The 20,238-nt window shown below is 36.2% G+C and overlaps 1 protein-coding gene across 1 annotated transcript in view; it reads left to right on the top strand.

Annotated features, from left to right (window-relative positions):
• The window catches only part of LOC125101538 (uncharacterized), a 323,109-nt gene that overhangs the window by 27,409 nt on the left and 275,462 nt on the right, over positions 1–20,238 (top strand). Inside the window, 1 exon segment of the mRNA XM_047731961.1 lies at positions 2,090–2,238. Within this exon segment, the coding sequence (XP_047587917.1) occupies positions 2,090–2,238 (149 nt within the window).

A 20,238-nucleotide genomic window follows, 5' to 3' on the forward strand; every position in this document is an offset into this window, starting at 1 on the left:
ACAATCCCTCCCACAATGGAGTAGTTATGGGGATTAAATTATTCGCTAATACATGGGCAGACATCATAAGCACACACACAGAAAATAATGAAGATAATTGATAATGATAAAAACATTAATACCAGTTAAACATTTGGTGAGTGCTGACCAGGTGTCTGGCATCATCCTAACCACTGTTCAATTCTAAATAGGGTAAGTATTATCTTACTTAAACCTCCTAACAATCCTGAAAGATAGGCCGGCTTTTTTATCCCCATTTATAGAATGGCATCCCCTAAAATTTTTATTCCTGCCTAGATACAGTTCCCCTTAGCTTTTTTTTTTTTTTTTTTTTACTATCAGTTTGTGTAACTTTTTATTTCTTTTTGTCTTTGTAAACCAAACAGACTCATTTTTCAGGCCAGCTTGATCCCTCATTTTGAGGGATCCTCACTTGAATGAAAAATTAGTCAGGATTCCCCAGAGAAGCAGAATCCAATAGAACCAATAGAAAAAGAAAGAGATTTATGGCAGCTGGCAAGTCTGAAACCCTTAGGACACAATGGTAGGGTGGAGATTCAGGTAAGAGTTGATATAAAATTCAGGCAGGAGTTGAAGTCTTGAGTCACAATTCCGCAGGGCAGAAGGCTGGAAGTTCAAGTAAGAGATAATGTTGCAGTCTTGAAGCTCAATTCCTTCTTTTTGGAGGAAACCCTAATCTTTACTCTTAAGGCTTTCAAATGACTTGATGAGGTCCTTTCACTTCATGAAGGGGGATCTGCTTTGCTCAAAGTCTATTGATATAAATGTTAATCACATCTAAAAATTACTTTTGATGGCAACGTCTACACTGGTGTTTGAACAAATAGCTGGGCACCGTAGTCTAGCCATGCAGACACATAAAATTAAGCATAAAAAATGGCTATGTTTAAATTAAAGAGATCTCTATATTTTCAGTCTAGTATGTGAGTCAGCAAATATGTATTGAGTATCTTTTTGTGTGTGTGTGCGTGCTAGGCATTGGGCAATGCACTTTTATACTTATTATGTCTTTTCCATTCTGACAAGTCTTTGCAGCTTGGATCCTGGAAGCCGCCCAGGTACACCTGATAGGCTTTCGAAATCATTTGTGAGCTTTCCAAAGTCTTATGGAATTTACAGAATGAATAGTCAGGCACTGTTCATCGGTACTATACAGTCAGCTATATTGTACAGGAGGATATAATGGAGACTTAGAAAGTTTAAGAATTTGTGCAAGGTAATACGGTGAACGAGTGAGCAAAGAAAGCAGTCTTCAGTAGCAGCAGCCCAGTTCTCCTCTCCAGTAACCCACCTCATGTCCTGTTGGACACTGGGCTCTCTTCCTTTGGTTAAAAAGTATCTAGGTTTTTGTTAAAATCCTAACTTTGGAGGCATGCAAAAATTCCATATTTTATCTTCCAGCATTTTCACCCAAGCCTGGAAGAGAGAGGATTATTGTATATTTACAGTGTACCTCTAGCTAGATGAATAGATGCATTTTGTAGATGATGCTGTTTTCAGAAGATAGAGAAAGAAAATACACATACCATTTATATAAATGCAGGCATTTCTATGCAAATAAACAAGGCAGCCCAGATGAAGTCCTTCTGTGTTTGCAAAGCTCAGGAACTGTTCTCAGGGATCCTAACTTGAAAAATGAACCCAAGGGCTCCAGCTTCTCCTACACCTATTCATCTCCTAAGTTGATTTCAGCAAAGCAGTGAGTAGTGGTGAGACGGTGAGGTAAACAACGTGTAATATTAACACACAGAAAAGCGGCGTATCTACCCTTCAGGAGATAATTTGGTAAGTGAGAAAAAGGCTTTCATTTAGAGCCTGTACTTTGGGAACATGACAGGAAGAACAAAAGTTGTTGGCATCGGGCTTGTTTTTTAATCTTAAAACTTGTTCTGGGCTTTAGTAATTTCCCAGGACATTAAACAGAAAATAACTTGCTAAACTGTAGATTTTAAAAAACCAGGCTTTATCCCCAATAAGAAAAAATGTGGTTAGATGACTGTGTGGCAAGCCACTGTTAAAGTGACAGAGAGCCAAGTCAAATCTTGTGTGATTTTCTTGGGGTAAATAGATGAGAGCTTCAAGGAGATTGTGGATTCTGAAGAGCCAGAGAGTTCCAGAAAGAGACCTGAGCCCCACGCCACCTCTGCCTATGGTGAGGCCTCTGAGGTACATGTTCAGAAAACTATAATTCTGCTTGAAAGTTCTTCCTTGGAACAGGTGAGTATCAAATGTGTATCGAGAAATGTAAGATAATGTCTCTTTTTAAAATAGCAAGTTGAAATGTCTGTCCTATATATCGTCCACTGATTTTACTTGCGAACACACCCCTGTGTAGAACACATGATTCATGATTTGCCTAAATCTTTCCCCTTATTTTTTATACATTTTTTAGCAAGCAGAACTCATGCTATTTATCAATATCAATCCCAGTCCTCACACAATTTAATTTTATTTCAACTAGTTTTATTTCATTTACCCCAAGAAGAAAGATAGGCTGATTCAGGCTAAATAGGAAAAAATATCACTGGGGAGTGGTACTTACTTCAGACCATTTTTAGGAGGAGGAGAGGAGCCTTTCATAAAGAATCCAGCACACAGGAAGTGCTCTTTAAATGGCAAGGGCAGTGGGAGAGAAAAAATGGTCATCTGTGTTCTCACCTTCAATGATGTCAGGAAGTTCTGTGTGTAGGAAAGTACTTCAGACTTGGTCTTGGAGTTCATGGCTTTCAACCTTGGTTCTGATATTTATATGAAATTGAATCTTTCTATAAAGTAGGATGAAATAACTTAAGCCTTTTATGGGGGTCGTGGGGATTAATATGTATCCAAATGCCCAGCGGCATTTGATGTTTCTCTTTTCTTATGACTTATGTTACATATTCGTTAAGACTGTTACCTATGTTTACTTTTTTTTTTGTTTTTTGTTTTTTTTTTTAAGATTTTATGTATTTATTTAGAGTGAAGGAGGGAGAGAGAGAGAAGGTAGGAGTGGAAGGAAGGGCTGAGGGAGAGGGAGAAAGAGAATCTCAAGCAGACTCAGCACTAAGCATGGAATTGGATGTGGGGCCCAATCTCACAACCATGAGATCACCACCTGGGCCAAAATCAAGAATCGGCCACTTAACTGACAGGCCACCTAGGCATCCTACCTATATTTACTTTTTATGGCTGTTGTAAGGGTGAACTGACACTTTAAAAAGTCAAGGTGTTTATTTTTTTATTTAAAGATTATTTATCAGAGAGAGAGAAGGCACAAACGTGGAGGAGAGGCAGAGGGAGAAGTAGGAGCCCAACATGGGGCTCGATCCCATGACCTTGGGATCATGACCTGAGCTGAAGGCAGACACTTAACCAGCTGAGCCACTCAGGTGTCCCAAAATCAAGGTGTTTAAATGGGGATAGGAGAAGGTCCCAGTAGAGGTGAGAGCTGTTTGGTGAATCCATTCTCAAACTATTTATCTATACTTATTAATGGATGTGGAAACTGGGTGGATGTCTTGTCATCTCAACATTGCGTGGCCTCTAGTGGTGGATGTGGGGTGACAAAAGAATTGAGACCACAGAAGAAGAGATGAAAACGACCTTTACTAAACATCATGGGACTGGGTTGGGAATTGTCTGGTACAGAGATTATGGTGGGAAAACTCAACAGACAGAGATCCTGACAGTTGATGTGTTTCCTGGAGAAAAAAAATAATGCTGAGTGCTACAAAACCAAAAGAGCAATGGGTGTGCATTTGAGAGTCAACTGAGTCTTGGAGTCAATTGAGAGGTCCCATTTCAAGGGTTATGCAAATGACGACCTGTTACTTTAATTGTTAATTGTTTAGTTACCTGAGTATATAAAACTCTTCAGAAATATTTGCACTGACTTTATATATCTTGTAGACATTAGAAAGCTTATAAGAAAGACATGATATGGGTGCCTGGGTGGCTCAGTGTGTTAAGCCGCTGCCTTCAGCTCAGGTCATGATCTCGGGGTCCTGGGATCGAGTCCCGCATCAGGCTCTCTGCTCAGCGGGGAGCCTGCTTCCCTCTCTCTCTCTCTCTCTCTCTGCCTGCCTCTCTGTCTACTTGTGATCTCTCTCTGTCAAATAAACAAATAAAATCTTAAAAAAAAAAAAAAAGAAAGAAAGACATGATATGACTTGGGTCTGAGAATTATCCAGTAAGAAATAAATCTCAGCAATTAAGTGCATAATGTTAATAAATTTATTCACAGAAGAAATCCAGGGAAGCAATAATGCATTGTTTTTTGAATAAGTATTGAATTAAAAATAAAATTATTTTATTTTATTTTTTAGCTACCAGAGGGAAGTGTTTTCCTGGACATTTCCTCATATTTACTTTATGTGAAGTATCTGCTCTTAATCAGTTGCAGATAACTAGATTTTCCTCTGAATTTTAATAATAATTCATATATTTAGTTTATTTCATTAGGAAGCCATGCTTATGGGAAGTTTTAAGAAATGGTTTATATTTAATATACTACAGTAAGGAAAATTATTTTAAGTTTTGTCTTGATTTTATTCTTAATTAAAAAAATATTTATTTATTTGACAAAGAGAGAGAGAGAGCACAGGGGTGCAGCAGAGGGAGAGGGGGAAGCAAGCTTGCTTCTGAGCAAGGAGCCTAATGTGGGTCTTGATCCCAGGACCCTGGAATCCTGACCTGAGCAAAAGTCAGATGCTTAACTGACCGAGCCACCCAGGCACCCCAAGTTTTTGTCTTGATTTTAAAGATGAGATATAGCATCTAGGATAGTGTTGAAATAATATATTAGCTTGAACCAAGCGTCTTTCATGGAGACAGTCTGAAAAGCTCATCAGTGTGTATTGGCAGCTAGCCCTACTTTTCTAAATTTTTTCATAACTGCCTGACATTTGGCAATGGGCAATTTTGAAACAAGTCTAGCATGTGTGAATGAGAGTCAAGTATGATCCCTCACTCTTGAATATGAGAGAAAATGTAGACGTGTAAAATCCATAATAAGATCTCCACAAATAAAAGATGGATGTCATAAGACACTTTAACAGATTAATCAGCATATTTTCTATAATCCAGAGCATATTCTACACTGTGGTTAGCATATAAAACTTTTTGAGATTAGTGGAGTTTTAAAATCACTAAAGACATTTATATGAGCTAAACTTCTATTTTATTAGTTAACCAATACAGTAGCTTATCTATCACTTCTTAAATATTACATTAAATGTAAATATAAATGAAGATATAATAAATAAAATTATAGAGATAAACAGAACAAGAGTGCTAATATTATTTCATAGAGAAAAAAAAAAAAGCAGTAGTGCTTTTCCACATGTTAATTCAAGGGAAACCATAATGACCCTGTCATGGTCCATAGTTGGCAAGCATCAGCTAATTCAGTGCCTTTTCTGACGTAGGCAGGGAAAATGCCACATTATTATAAATGTGAAAGATCGCTCTACAGATCAGAAATACAATTTTCCAAATTAAAACCTCATGGAATCCCTTTCAGTTTTAATATGTGTTAAATCTATATTAAAAAAAAGTGCTGTCCAATTTATGGCACTCCAATTTTTCCTTACTTAGCTCCCATTTTATGTATTTATTTTTTAATTCCTCATTACTTACCTGGCATACATTTTGAACATCCCAGAATGTTCAGATGGAGGCATTTTTGCCAAAGCAGACTGGCATTGAAGGAGCAGCAGGTTACTATCTAGAATGAGTAAACACATTTCAGTGATGTTATCTTTGCTCTGAAAATCTTTACCTAATGCAGCCACAATCAATTGTTTATTTACTTACTGTCAGTTCACATTTTATCAGCACCTCTAAGAAAAAAGAGATTTACAAAACAAAAAATATTATGAGTTGTTACTTTTTTCATTGAAATTTATTTTACATCTTATTATTATTATTTTTTTTTGCTGTGGTTCACAAGATTTTTTGTTGATATTAGAACATAAATTTTTCTCCATCTTTCCTTTCTCCTTTCCAGTAGTAGGCATTATTAAATCTGATAATTAGGCAATTGGGGTCACTGAAGAAATTTCTATCATGAAAAAATGTGTGGGCACATAGCATAACAGAATGACTAAGGCAACTAATTCTATAGGCATCTATCTCTGGTGTGCAAACATGGTCCAGGGATAACATTTTGTTTATCTAGAGACTGGGTGAGCTGATCATTCTTTAAAAATCGACATTAGCATAATTTCTTAGAACTGAAAATTCAGTATCTCTAAACTGTCAGAGAATTTGAGATTGTATTATTGGATACAAATCTAAAGAACAAAAATTCTTTATTTCAGATGAACGGTAAATGCCTTTCTTTTAGTAGTCACGTAAGCCATATTGTATGACTCATGTACTCCTAGGAGCCTACTGGTACATGTTCCAGAACATGAAGCCACGCTACTGTTGCTTGGAATTGGGTCAAGGAAGGAGAAAGTGTCATGTTTTGGAGTATAGGTTTATATGTGTTAAACTCTGTGTTGGAAAAAAACAAAGTAGGGGAGCTGAATAATCTTCAGTAGATTGTCTTATTCTATTAAACTTCTAGATCCTGTTCTAAACTACTGAATTTCAAATTGTAGTAAAGTGGTTCCTGACATGTCTAGCCATTCCCCTTTGTCTTTTCTCAGTAGGTAGTCCACCACCAACCAACAATCAGGCTTTCTCATAGTTCAAGGCAAGCTCAAGTGGCTGTCAGTTAGCATTTTGACCAGATATCCTCTCACCTTCAGGAAGACAGAGGGACATTTCTGAAACACAGATATTGATGAAAGGGTTTCTTGTTTGCTATTTGAGGGCAAACCATGTTACTTTTTATATAACTTTTTTTTTTTGCAACTTCATCATGCTGAGAATGCCACACAAAATATGATTTTATTACATATATTTGTAAAACAAAATAGCGTCAGTTTGACAAATTATTTAATAATTCTACTCTCCTTTGCCCAATTCCTTCCATTCTCTTATAAGTTCCTTGTATAACCAAATTTCCTTCAGAAACTCAGCCCTCAGTTATATATCAGCAAATGAAAACTTGTGCTAAATAGCACAGAAATGAGAATGCTACATTGTGCTCAAGAGAAGGTAACCCCCACACATGATATTTAACACTTACAGTAGTACCTCAGTAAATAAGTAAAGATACTTATGCTTTATTCCATGAGCTTCTTTACATGAAGATCCTGTTTTTGTTGTTGTTGTTGGGTTTGTTTGTTTGTTTTTTTATGTTCAACACCAAGTGCAGAGCCTGGCAGAAAACATGAAGTATACCCTCATTTTTAAATGAATGAATAAATAAGTGAGTGAATTCTGTGGATAACTGGGAGGGTAAAATTCTCATGGCTATCTTTAGCATATAAATGTTTTTTTCTGGTATTAATTTTCTCTACTACAGTCTAATGTCACTATGTGGAGTGTTTGAATTTTTGATGCTTTCATACATATCTCAATTATAGTTAAAAATATTTGTGTCATAGACTAGAGAAAAAGGCTCTTTTATCTCTTACAGATTTATTGAGGCATAATTAAAAAATAAAACTCTAATATATTTAAAGTATATAATGTGATGACTTGGTATACTTTTTTGTTTGTTTTGGTGAGATTGCTTAGGATCTACTATCTTAGCAAAACTAGCAAAAACTAGTACAGTCTAGTATTATTAACTATAGTCCTGATGTTATACCTTAGATCTTTCAAACTTATTCAACCTATAACTGAAAGTTTGTACCTTTGATCAACATCTCTCCATTTCTCATATTCCCCACTGGGACAACTACCATTCTATTCTGTTTCTATGGATTTGACTTTGTGTGTGTGTTTTTTTTTTTAAGATTTCACATATAAAAGATACCATATAGTATTTGTCGTTTTCTATCTAGCTTATTTCACTTTTCATAAAAATCTCAACAAATTAGGTATAAAGAAATGTACATCAATATAATAAAAGCCATCTGTGACAAGCCCACAGCTAACATCATAGTGGTGAAAAGGTGAAAGCTTTTCCTGAATGATCTGGAGTAAGACAAGAATGCCCACTTTTGCCACTTTTATTAAGTAGAGTACTAGAAGTCCTAGCCAGAGCAATTAGATAAGAAAAGGAAATGACATCCAAATCAGAAAAAGTTTCTTAAATAATATAGTAGTGAACATTCGTTGCATGCTTACCGATTCTATTTTACACACTTCACATAACTTAACCTCACAATGGCCTTAAGAACAAATTATTATTTTCATGTTATAGAAGAGCAACATGAGGCATAGCAAGGCTAATTGAAGGTTTGTAGCTAAGTTGCTGAGCCAGGATTCAAACAGAGGGTCTTAACCATTATAATATATTGTTAGTGGCAGTTCATAGTTTCAAGGAATATGGCTTTTATTTTTTTTTAATTTTTTTTTAAAGATTTTATTTATTTATCTGACAGAGAGAGCTCACAAGTAGACGGAGAGGCAGGCAGAGAGAGCGAGGGAAGCAGGCTCCCTGCTGAGCAGAGAGCCCGATGCAGAACTCGATCCCAGGACCCTGAGATCATGACCTGAGCCGAAGGCAGCGGCTTAACCCACTGAGCCACCCAGGCGCCCCAAGGAATATGGCTTTTAAAGTAAAACTTTCTGTCATTTATCTGGTATTTTGGAGGAAGTGACATTCTAAGCCAATTAAGTGCTTTTGACATCTTTTAAATTATTTTATAGGAAATATGGACCAATATATCTTATGAAGTGAGTGATGACACTATTTCATCTTGTATTTGATAAAACAAAACAAAAAACTCAAAACCCCCCAAAAAACCAAAGCTGAGACATTTTTATCATAGCTTAAAGACTCAGTGACATTCCTTGGAGGTAAGCTGGTAGAATAATGTCCAAGAAAGAATGAATTACAAGATAATCATTCTGTTATTTTTGAAAATACAGAGCATTAAAAAGAGGTGGCTAGCATTTTACACTACTATTGAATTCATACCTTATATAGCTTGTTTCACCTTAAAAAAGGACTGTCATTCCCCAAATACATACCATATTAAAAATAAAATTCTTCTCCACAATCTGTAGTTAATCACGTTCCATTATTTTTTCTTTCTTTTTTTTTCCCTTTCTCTCTTTTTTAGGAAGCTTAATCTGCTCTCCTCTTGTCAAATCCTATCTTGCATTCTCTGAGTGACATATCGCTGTCATGTTCCGCTCACCTTGAAATTAGGAGCTTTGTCCTGTTTGTACGTCTTTCTACCTAACACCCATCCTTGAGGTCAGTATTTGCTAATTAGCTATTTATTGAACGGGCATTTGATACCTAGCATATTGGATAAAGGAATACTGGCAAAACATCTGAACCATTCACCTCCTAACATATCTTCCTAAGGTCAATGAATCCAGTTAGAATTTTTATATGTTAAGACGAAACTAAGTCATGACAGCCTGTGGCTACTGTTCTTTGTATTCTTTAACTCTAGCTGTCATAACAAAATACCATAGCCTGGGTGGCTTAAACAACGGATATTTGTTTCCCACTCTTCTGGAGGCTGGAAGTCTGAGATCAGGGTGCCCATGTGGGTGGTTTCTGGAGACATTCCTCTCCCTGGCTTGTAGGTGGTTGCCTTCCCCCATACCTTTACATGGTAGGGAAAGAGAGAGACCACAAACTCTCTGGCTCTCCTTATAAGGGTGGTAATCCCATAATGAAGGTTCTACCCTCAACAACCTCATCGAAATCTAATTATTTCCAAAAGTCCCCATCTCCACTACAGTCACCTTGGGGATTAAGGTTTAAACATATGAATTTTGCTGGAACACAATTCAGTCTGTAGAACTCTTCCTTAAAAAAATACTAGGTTTTCATGAAAACTTCTCTGCATAGATCTTAGCTCATGAAAAATTCATTTGCCCTGAGTCCTGAAGAATGTACTTGTTTCACAAACGTTTCAGCTGAAGTGCTTCTAGTGGCTGAGTGCTTTGTTTATTTTAGGATAGAGCTTTGCATGGCAGAGAGCCCTCAGGCTGAGAAAGAAGGCTGTTCAGAGACAGGTGGACTGCCAAGGCTCTGAGAAGTTGCACTCCTTCTTGCCTATCAGGGACCCAAAGTGCTTCTAAATATTCCTGGAAGATTTTTGACATGCACTTTTAGGAGAGACAAAATAAAATAAAATTGCCTACTTTATGGTTAATGTTTAGAAACTTTTCTTCAATCATATGAAATCTGATTTGTACCACCATGATTCTGTGCCATCTATCAATTTGGAAAGGATGAAATCTTTTCAAACATGGCTGAATGTGTACCATTTTTGCCAGTTCAGTTGCTCACTATGAGCATTTAATGTTTTAGAATATAGAATGTATGGTACAGTGGAGCATGGTTTGAGAAAAAACAGAAAACACATGTATAATCCTGGGGTTGAAAATTTCCAGCAAAACCCAACTATTTGACTCTTAGCTTCTTGAAGTGAAAATTTGAATGACCTCATTTCCAAAAAAAAGTGAGATGCAAAAAAAGTGTGTGTGTGTGTGTGTGTGTGTGTATGTGTGGAGAGAGAGAAAGATAATTATCAATGAAATTGCTTAAGGATCATTAAAATGAAAAAAAAAAGGATATATAAGAAAATCATCTTAATGAGAAGTTTTGATGCTGAGTCCTATGTACCAAGTCGGTTGAAACATGAGTTCTCTGTAGAATTTGCACACATCCAAGAAAAAGTCCCAGTATGCACAATCCTCTAACCCCACAATATTGGGTAAGTAATTTACAAAGACTTCCCAACAGGAACTGTTAGACTACAGGAAGCCCATTTTTCAATATGTCTGCATAACACCAATTAATATTAACAAGAATTATATCTGAATATGGAGAGAAACAGCCTTTTTAACTTTCACCTCTCTTTCCCCCCTAATAAGTTATTGCTGACCACAGTGCTCATTAGTGGCACAATAAAAAGGGGCTACTGGTAAATAATAACAATTCTTTGTAGTTATACACAGCACCTTTGATCAGCAGCTCAAAGCCTTTGTGACTCATTAATTTTTGAAATACCTCAGTGAAGCACGAGGGTGTCAAGGATTACTACTCTCATTTCGTAAACAGAGAAACCAAGTTTTGCAAGAAACTATCCCAAGATCATTCAATGATTTAGTGACAGTATCAGGGATATGATCTATATAAGTCAGAGACAATGAGAACAAACAGTGCTCAACAGAAGCCAGCAGCTTCTCAGAGATTGCTGAGAAATTTTCCATAATGCTCAGAAATAATATGGCTTTTAAAAGCATATATTTTATTTTGCTTTTACTTGAATCATTTCTTCTATTAGTAATGAGGAACCCTCCACAGTTTCCCATTTAGATCACTTAATATTGGGGCATTTCCTTGAGTCTTCTCTGTGTTTCTATTTCTTCTATATGGAGAAATAGTGTATGTATGTTTTCTATGAAATCATGCAAATTAATTACTGATAGAAAAAAAAGGAAGAAAACAATTACATACATAAATCTCCATCTCCGTATCTGCATATGTTTAGTCCATAGAATATTAATCTATTTCGTTCATTGATTTTAAAAAACATGAAAAGATATATTGTATTCTGTTTCATTGCAATACTCATCTGAATGAAGGTCAAGGGTATAGACCTTGCATCATCATCATCATCATTATTATTTTTCCAAAGGTGACTTCTCGGTTACAACTGGAAATGACACTCAAAAGATGGCAAATCAGGGGCACCTGGGTGGCTTAGTGGGTTAAGCCTCTGCCTTGGGCTCAGGTCTTGGGATCGAACTCTGCATTGGGCTCTCTGCTCTACAAGGAGCCTGCTTCCCCCTCTCTCTGCCTGCCTCTCTGCCTACTTGCGATCTCTGTCAAATAAATAAATAAAATCTTAAAAAAAAAAAAAAGATGGCAAATCAGATTTTCTTTAAAATTTGTCTTAAAAATCACTTCTCTGTGTGGTTTATGGGGAGAATGAAAATTTCTCTTCTCCGTGATTATTTTTACACTGCCCCTTTGCTCTGTTGCAGTTACATGAATTTTCAAAAGTGTCTTGGGACACTTGTGGGGTGAGTGGCAGAGTCTCTAAGAACAGGCATTACCTTATTTGCATGCACACACACACACACACACACACACACACACACACACACACACACAGAAGAGTTTGTATTTTATGTCTTTGTCCCCATGCCCCATTTTCTATCAGTTTTATACATAGCAGACCCTCTAGATTGTCCGTTGATTTTCTTGTTATTTTGCTGAGTCTTTCCTTTTCTCATACTATCCACTTTATTTTTATGACATACCAATTCTCTCTCATCCTTCTGTCTTGTGTTTTTCAGCTAAAACTCAATAATACTGTTTTTAAAATGCGATCTATTGCCCTCTCTCAGGACACCTGAGGTACTAATTAGAATGCACATTCCTGAGAACAAACACATACTTACCATCTCAAAATCTCTGTGATACTAGAGTATATTATAACACAGACCTTCTAGAAGATTCATATACACTTTAAACTAAAGATTTTATTCTATCATATAATCATTGATAATACTTTTGTGGCACTTACTATGTGACAGGCATTGGTCATAATGTATATGAACTCGTTTAATTCCTGCAGAAACCCTTGAGATGTTATTATTTGAAAAAAGTCATGTTGCTAAGAACATAAATTCCTACTCTACATATAAATTTGTAATGTACTAGTCATATATGAGATGATAAGACCTTTAAGCTATGAGGTAGAATTTCAGATTTAATTGATGATAAGTTGCAAAATTAGTAGAGAAAAATCTTGGCTACCCTTCATTCAGATTGAATTGCTTTAAGAAATAATTATCTCTGGAGTGGCACATTTATTTCAATGAGATCTTTTTCTGTGGTAGAGTGCATTTTTCTATCTTTATGTCTCAGTTATAAAAAAGGATGTATTTTCCAGAAAGTTTTGGACTTTACGGACATTCTTCCATTGTCTGTTTTTGTTCTTAGATTCTTAAAATCTTCTCACAAAAGAACTATCTCCAAAAAAGCATTGTTCCCCCCCCTCCCAGGGATGTTTCTGGGATAATCAAGGAAATTGGGATATAGACAGGATGTTAGAAGATATGAAAAAGGTTAGCTGCTGCAGTAATCAAGAGAGTGTGGAATTGATGTAAGAAAGATCAATGTAACATAATAAGGAAACCAGAAATAGACTAACACAGATAATAGTCAACCGAGTTTTGATAGAAGAGTAAAAAATGCAATTGAGAAAAGAAAGTCTTTTCTACAAATGGTGCTGGAACAACTAGACAATCACATGCCAAAAACAAACAAAATCCCAAAACAAAATAGAACCTGGACACAAACTACACTTTTCACAAAAGTTGACTCAAAATTGATCATAGACATAAATGTAAAATACAAAACCACAAAATTTCTAGAAGATAATATTAGTGACATTTTAGATGACGTTAGGAATGGTGATAACTTTTTAGATACAACACCAAAGGCATGATCCAGGAAAGAAATAATTTATAAGTGGAACTTGATTAAAAACTTCTAGTCTGTGAAAGACAGTATTAAGAAACTGAAGAGACAAGCCACAGAATGGGAGAAAATATTTCCAAATATATATCTGGAAAAGGACTGTTATTTGATAAATGTAAAAAACTCTTAAAACTCAACAATAAGAAAATGAATGACATGATAGGCATATTAAAAGATGCTAAATGTCATGTGTCAATAGGGGCATGCAAATTTAAAAAAACGAGATACCATTACCTGCCTATTTGAATGGCCAAAATTCAAAACAGTGACAACACAAAACACTGGTGAGGATATGGAGGAACTGGAACTCTTCATTCATTGCTAGTGGGAATGCAAAATGGTTAACTAATTTGGAAGACAGTTTAGCAGTTTCTTAAAAAACTAAGCATATTCTCACTGCATGATCTAATAATAACTCTTTTCAGTATTTACCCAAATGAGTTGAAAATGTGTATTTTCACAAAAACTTACATACAGATGTTTGTAGCAGCTTTATTCATAATTACCTAAACTTGGAAACAACCAAGATGTCCTTTAATAGGTAAATGGATAAATAAACCGTGGTACATCCTGACAACAAGATATTGTTTAGTACTGGAAAGAAATGAGCTTCACACCCTGAAAAAACATGAAGAAAACTTATATGCATATTACTAAGTGAAAGAAGCCAGTCTGAAGAGGCTGCTTAATGATTCAACTGTATGATATTCTGGAAAAGGTAAAATTGGGAGGCAATAATAAGATCAGGTATTAGGTGGGAGGGAAGGACAAATAGGCAGAGCATAGAGAATTTTTAGGGAGTGAAACCATTCTATAATGGTAGATACATATGACTTCACAGTTTGTCAAAATCCACAGAATGTGTAACACCAAGAATCTTAATGTAAACTATAGACATTGTGTGATAATGGTATGGCAATGTAGATTCATTGCTTTTATTTATTTATTTATTTTTAATTTAATTTAATTTAATTTTTTTTCAGTGTTCCAAAATTCATTGTTTATGCACCACACCCAATGCTCCATACAATACTAGCCCTCCACAATACCCATCACCAGCCTCACCCAATCTCCCATCCCCTCCCCTCCAAAATCCTCTGTTTCTTTCTCAGAGTCCACAGTCTCTCACGGTTTGTCTCCCCCTCTGATTTCCCCCAACTCACTTCTCTCCATCTTCCAATGTCCTCCGTGTTATTCCTTATGCTCCACAAGTATGTGAAACCATATGATAATTGACTCTATCTGCTTGACTTATGGGCAGAAGACACAAACAGACACTTCTCCAAAGAAGACATACAAGTCGCTAACATACACATGAAAAAATGTTCATCATTCATTAGCCATCAGGGAGATTCAAATCAAAACCACATTGAGATACCACCTTTCACCAGTTAGAATGGCTAAAATCAACAAGACAGTAAACAACAAGTGTTGGAGAGGATGTGGAGAAAGGGGAACCCTCTTATACTGTTGGTGGGAATGCAAGTTGGTGCAGCCACTTTGGAAAACAGTGTGGAGATTCCTTAAGAAATTAAAAATAGAGCTACCTTATGACCCTGCAATTGCACTATTGGGTATTTACCCCCAAAATACAGATGTAGTCAAAAGAAGGGCCATCTGTACTCCAATGTTCATAGCAGCAATGGCCACAGTTGCTTAATAGTGGAAAGAACCAAGATGCCCTTCGACAGAAGAATGGATAAAGTTATGGTCGTAATATATGCAATGGAGTATTATGCCTTCATCAGAGAGGATGAATACCCAACTTTTGTATCAATATGGACAGGACTAGAAGAGATTATGCTGAGTGAAATAAGTCAAGCCAATTTGTTGATTTTAACAAATACACCACTCTGGTGTGAGATGTTGATGGGGAAGGCTGTGAATATGTGGGGCAAGGCAATGTGGGAACTCTATTTTCTGCTCATTTGTACTGCAAACCTAAAACTGCTCTTAAAAAAAAGTCTATTATAAAAAAAATCAGTGCTAGTTTTATAATGTGTCATAATGGTAGGGTTATGAAGAAAATGTACCCTTTTTAGGAGATGGATGCTGAAATATTTAATGGAGAAATGTTGAAATGTTTTCCATTTACTTTAAAAAATTTTCAGTGTTCTTGTGTGTGAGTGTGTATAAATATATGTGTGTGTGTATAAATGTAACAAATATGGCAAAATTAATCATTAGCAAATCTAGGTAATAGGGATATGATGAATTCATTATATAATTAATTCTACTTTTATATATTTTGATATTGTTCATAATTAAAAGTAAAAATAAACTTTTATCCAGTTACCATATGTTAATTTTTAAACAAAATTTATTTATTTATTTGAAAGAGAGAGAGCGAGAGTGCACAGAAGAATGGGGAGGGGCATATGGAGAGGAAGAGACAGACTCCCAAGCAGATTCCATGCTGAGTGTGCAGCCCAGTGCAGGGCTCATCTCACAAACCCGAGATCATGAACTGAGCTGAAACCAGGAGTCAGACACTTAACAGATTGAGGCACCCAGGTGCCTCCATGTGTAAATTTTTAAAAATGTTAGATTGGCTCATGTTGATTTATTAGATTAAGGTGCCATGCTTTGGGGCAGGAATTTTCGTGCCCTAATTTGTTTTTTTTTTTTTTTTTTTTTTTTTTTGTTTTGTTTTGTACAAAACCATGGGAAGCAGGTGTGATGATCTTGATGTTTCAGGTGAAGAAATTGAAGTTGAGATCTTGCTATTCTCTCCTCATTCTTTTTTACCTAAAATTCCCAGATATCCCTTTACTCTTGACTCCTCAGAATTTCTTTCATTTTATTCTTTGAGGTGGATACTGTAGCACTTCAGTATAGGAAGGTGCTCATGAATGTTCTTTCCAATCTTTGTATCTGTGGATTCATTCATTCCTCATGGCTTTCCCTTAGGGTCATTAACATCAAGCCTCAAGTTTGATAGATTGGCTAAAATATATTTGAGCAGCATGCCCTTCAAATTATTTTTAAGAAACAATTTTCTACTATTGATTTAGCCAGCATAATTTCTGCTTAACTAATTTAACTTGTACAAAATCACATAAGCAAGCCTAAAACAAGTCTTCATCAATTTTTTTTTTGGCCTTTGGATGTAACAATATTTTAAAAAATGAATCAAATAGAGTAAATAGCCCCCAGGTAGAGCAAATGACTCTAATGGTAATGTCCTATACATTCCTTTGTTAGAAAGACTGAAGATGAAGATAAAAATATGGCAAGCAGCCAAAGGGTTAAAGCCCTCCATGTGCTCTATTAGGTAACAGTTGGAATGTGAATGTATAGAAGTTCATGCCTTTTCAGAAGGCATGAACTTTAAGCTTTAAGCTGTCCAAATGTCTCTTCTGATGGACCATGTGATTTCCAGCAGTGCTTGATGGTCTATAATTGCATGAAGAGACTTTTATTTTTCAGTCCTTTCATTCATTAAGTTTCCATTCGGTTTCAAGTCCATTATTTGTGGCAGCCTAAGATCACAAATAAAATATTATAATTGTAGTTGATGGGAATTAACCTTCTATGGGTAGGAGATGTGAGTTCTGGGTCCTGAAGCTCAGCCTAGCTCTGTATTACTTGGATAAAACAGTCAAGCCATTTGGGTCTTGGTTTTCGTATTTATACAATTCCAGGAAATGTGATTGTAAGTTTCTCTTTGGTTCTAAAATGCTAGTGATGCTACCTTACATTTAAGTGCAGTCATCACAGAAAAGATAGCAGGTAACCCCAAATTCATGTAAGGTTGGGGATTTTCTTCTTTCTGGTTTAATTATACTCGACATTGATATTTCTTAAATTTTTGTGAGTGGGAAGGTCACCTGGGCCACATGTTGAGGTGTGGGCTCTTGGTTGGGTTTGGGGTATGACCAGGAATCCACATTTTAAGCAGATCCTCAGGATGAATCTGCTGCACATGGTCCTCAGGTGGTGCTCTAAGGAGCTCAGCCCTATAATTCTTGCTAGGAAATGGCATTCAGACTTTTCCATGGAACAATCATAAAGGAACTGATTTTCTGGCGCTGCTGACAGAGACTCACCCTCTGCACTAATACTTATCCAGGGAGAGGGCCTCGTCAGTGTAGGAGGTGGCAGAGTAACAAATAAAAGTTAGTAGGAAAGCACAGTTTGAAAAGCCTTCCAAGCAATTCTCAAAGGTTGCGTTGACAGTGGTTGGCGGGATGGCAGGGAGCTCAACTCCCTCCATGCGTTCCATGGTTAAAAACATTGATTAAAATAGCAGGATTACGTATACAAAGCACTGTGTGACTTGCTTAAAATTATTTTGACTCAATGTGTATATTATATTGTAAGGCATTCATAGAGAAAAAGGCAAGTCAAAGAAGCTTCCTCAGTGAAAGAAGCATCCCTGATCCTAAGGCCACTTCCTTTTTCTTTGCTCTGGGCCAAAGCTCTCTACTACTTTTCAGATTCTCCATTTTCCTCATATACCATTCTAACCCAGTAGTTATTCTATTTCCCTCATCTTCATAATCTTCTCAAGAACTAATTTTGTCAGAGTGCCTGGGTGGCTCAGTGGGTTAAGTGTCTGTCTTCAGATTGGGTCATGATCCTAGGGGTCCTGGGATCAAGCCCCACATTGGGCTCCCTGCTCAGTGGGGAGCCTGCTTCTCCCTCTCCTCCCCACTCCTGTTCTCTTTCACTATCTGGCTCTTTCTCTCTCTCTCTCAAATAAGTCCTAAAAAAAATAAAAGAACTAATTTTGTTTATCTTTTGGGTCTTGGCTATTATTTGTTTGTCTTCTATTTCATTGATTTCTTCCCTTGTCTCCATTATTCCCTATTGTATTACCCCACAGGTGTGCGATGGATCCCTCTCACTCCACCCCAAATTTACCTCAGATGTTGAGATTGATAGTTTCACATATACACACTGAGAGGGTATGAAAATGTTTAATTACTCATATAATGAGGTTTTCTGGGAAGATAAAGACAGGTTCACAAGTGGACCTAAGAACGGCTTGAGAGGTCACAGAGAGGAGATCCTGGCTTTTAATGTGGTTAGGTGGTGGGGGGGACAGGGTGAAGACCCTGGACGCAATATGAACTAGCATGGTGTGAACTTGCCACCGACACCAAGGGAGAGAATACCTATGCTTTGTTAATAATTTGTCTTCCAGTGCGGTAGGGTAGGAGTAGAGAGGGTGGAAAGTGCAACAGTCAAACATCAAAAAAAAGAATGAGACTCTTTATTACACTACCATTTGCTTTCTTTGGGGTTAATTCAATTTTAAACTTTTTTTAAAGGCTTAAGATGAAAGCATACATCATTGATTTTATACTTCAGACCTCTCTCTCACAATGTAGAATTTAAAAGCTATAAATTTTCTTTGATGTACTTTTTTGCTACCTTCCACTGATTTGGGCATATTATACTTATATATATTTTGAAATTTATTTTATTCTACAATTTTAACATATTTTGCAACTTCCTGTTTAACCTTTGGGTACTTTAGAAGCATGCTATTTATTCCAAGTATTTGGGAAATTTTTCTAGGTATTGTGGTTGATTGCTAATTTAATATAGTTGTGATCAGAGAAAAAATTCTGTATTATGTTCATCCTTTGAAATTTATTGCAACTTATTTTGAGGCCCAGCATATGGTCTATCTTATTGAATGTTCCACCTGCACTTGGGAAGACTATATGTTACGCTGTTCTGTGTAATGTTCTATAAATGTCAATTACGTCAAGTTGTTCAGTAGCACTGTTAAAATTTTCTACATTTTTACTGGTTTATGTGTGTGTGTCTTCTTCCATGAGTTATTGAAAAGTACTAAGTTCTCCAAGTAAGATTATGGATTTGTCTATCTCTCCTTTAGTCCTGTCATATATTTAGAAGCTTTATTATCACATACCTGCACCTTTAAGATTATTATTTTTTCCTTTTAATCATTTCAAAATACCCCTCTTTGGCTCTGGTCATACTCTTCATCTGGAGTTGCTTTGCCTGATGGAAATATAGCCACATCTGCTTGTATTATATATTATACCTTGGACTCTTTTTTATTATATATTATATATCTGATTCTTTCCATAGCATTTGCAGGGTTAATTTTTTCATTCCTTACAAAATTTTCAGATGTATGTTTCATGTTAACAACATATACTTTGGTCTTGGTATTTTATTTAGTATAACCAGCTCTGTCTTTGTATAAGGATATTTAGACTATTTACATTTAATGAAATCACTAATATATATGAGTTTAAACGCATTATCTTGTTATTTGATTTCTTTTTATCTTGTTTGCTCTTTGTTTTTCTGTTTCTCTTTGTTCTTCTGTTTTCTCTTTGTTCTTCTGTTCTTGCCTTTTTGGAGGTTTTTTTGTTTGTTTGTTTGTTTGTGATGGATCTGTTTTATCTATTCTGTTGTTTTAAACACTCCTTAGTTTTTTTTTTCTCTAATGATGTTCTAGAGATTACAGAATGCATCTCTAACTTATCACAGTCTGTCTTTACTTTTTTAAATTTTATTTTATTTGACAGAGAGACATATCACAAGTAGGCAGAGAGGCAGGCAGAGAGAGAGAGAGGGGGAAGCAGGCTCCCTGCTGAGCAGAGAGCCCGATGCGGGTCTCGATCCCAGGACCCTGAGATCATGACCTGAGCTGAAGGCAGAGGCTTAACCCACTGAGCCGCCCAGGCGTCCCCACAGTCTGTCTTTAAAAATATTTCACTGTTTCA

Source organism: Lutra lutra, chromosome 6 (assembly GCF_902655055.1).
Source record: "Lutra lutra chromosome 6, mLutLut1.2, whole genome shotgun sequence".
Classification (NCBI taxonomy): Eukaryota; Metazoa; Chordata; class Mammalia; order Carnivora; family Mustelidae; genus Lutra; species Lutra lutra.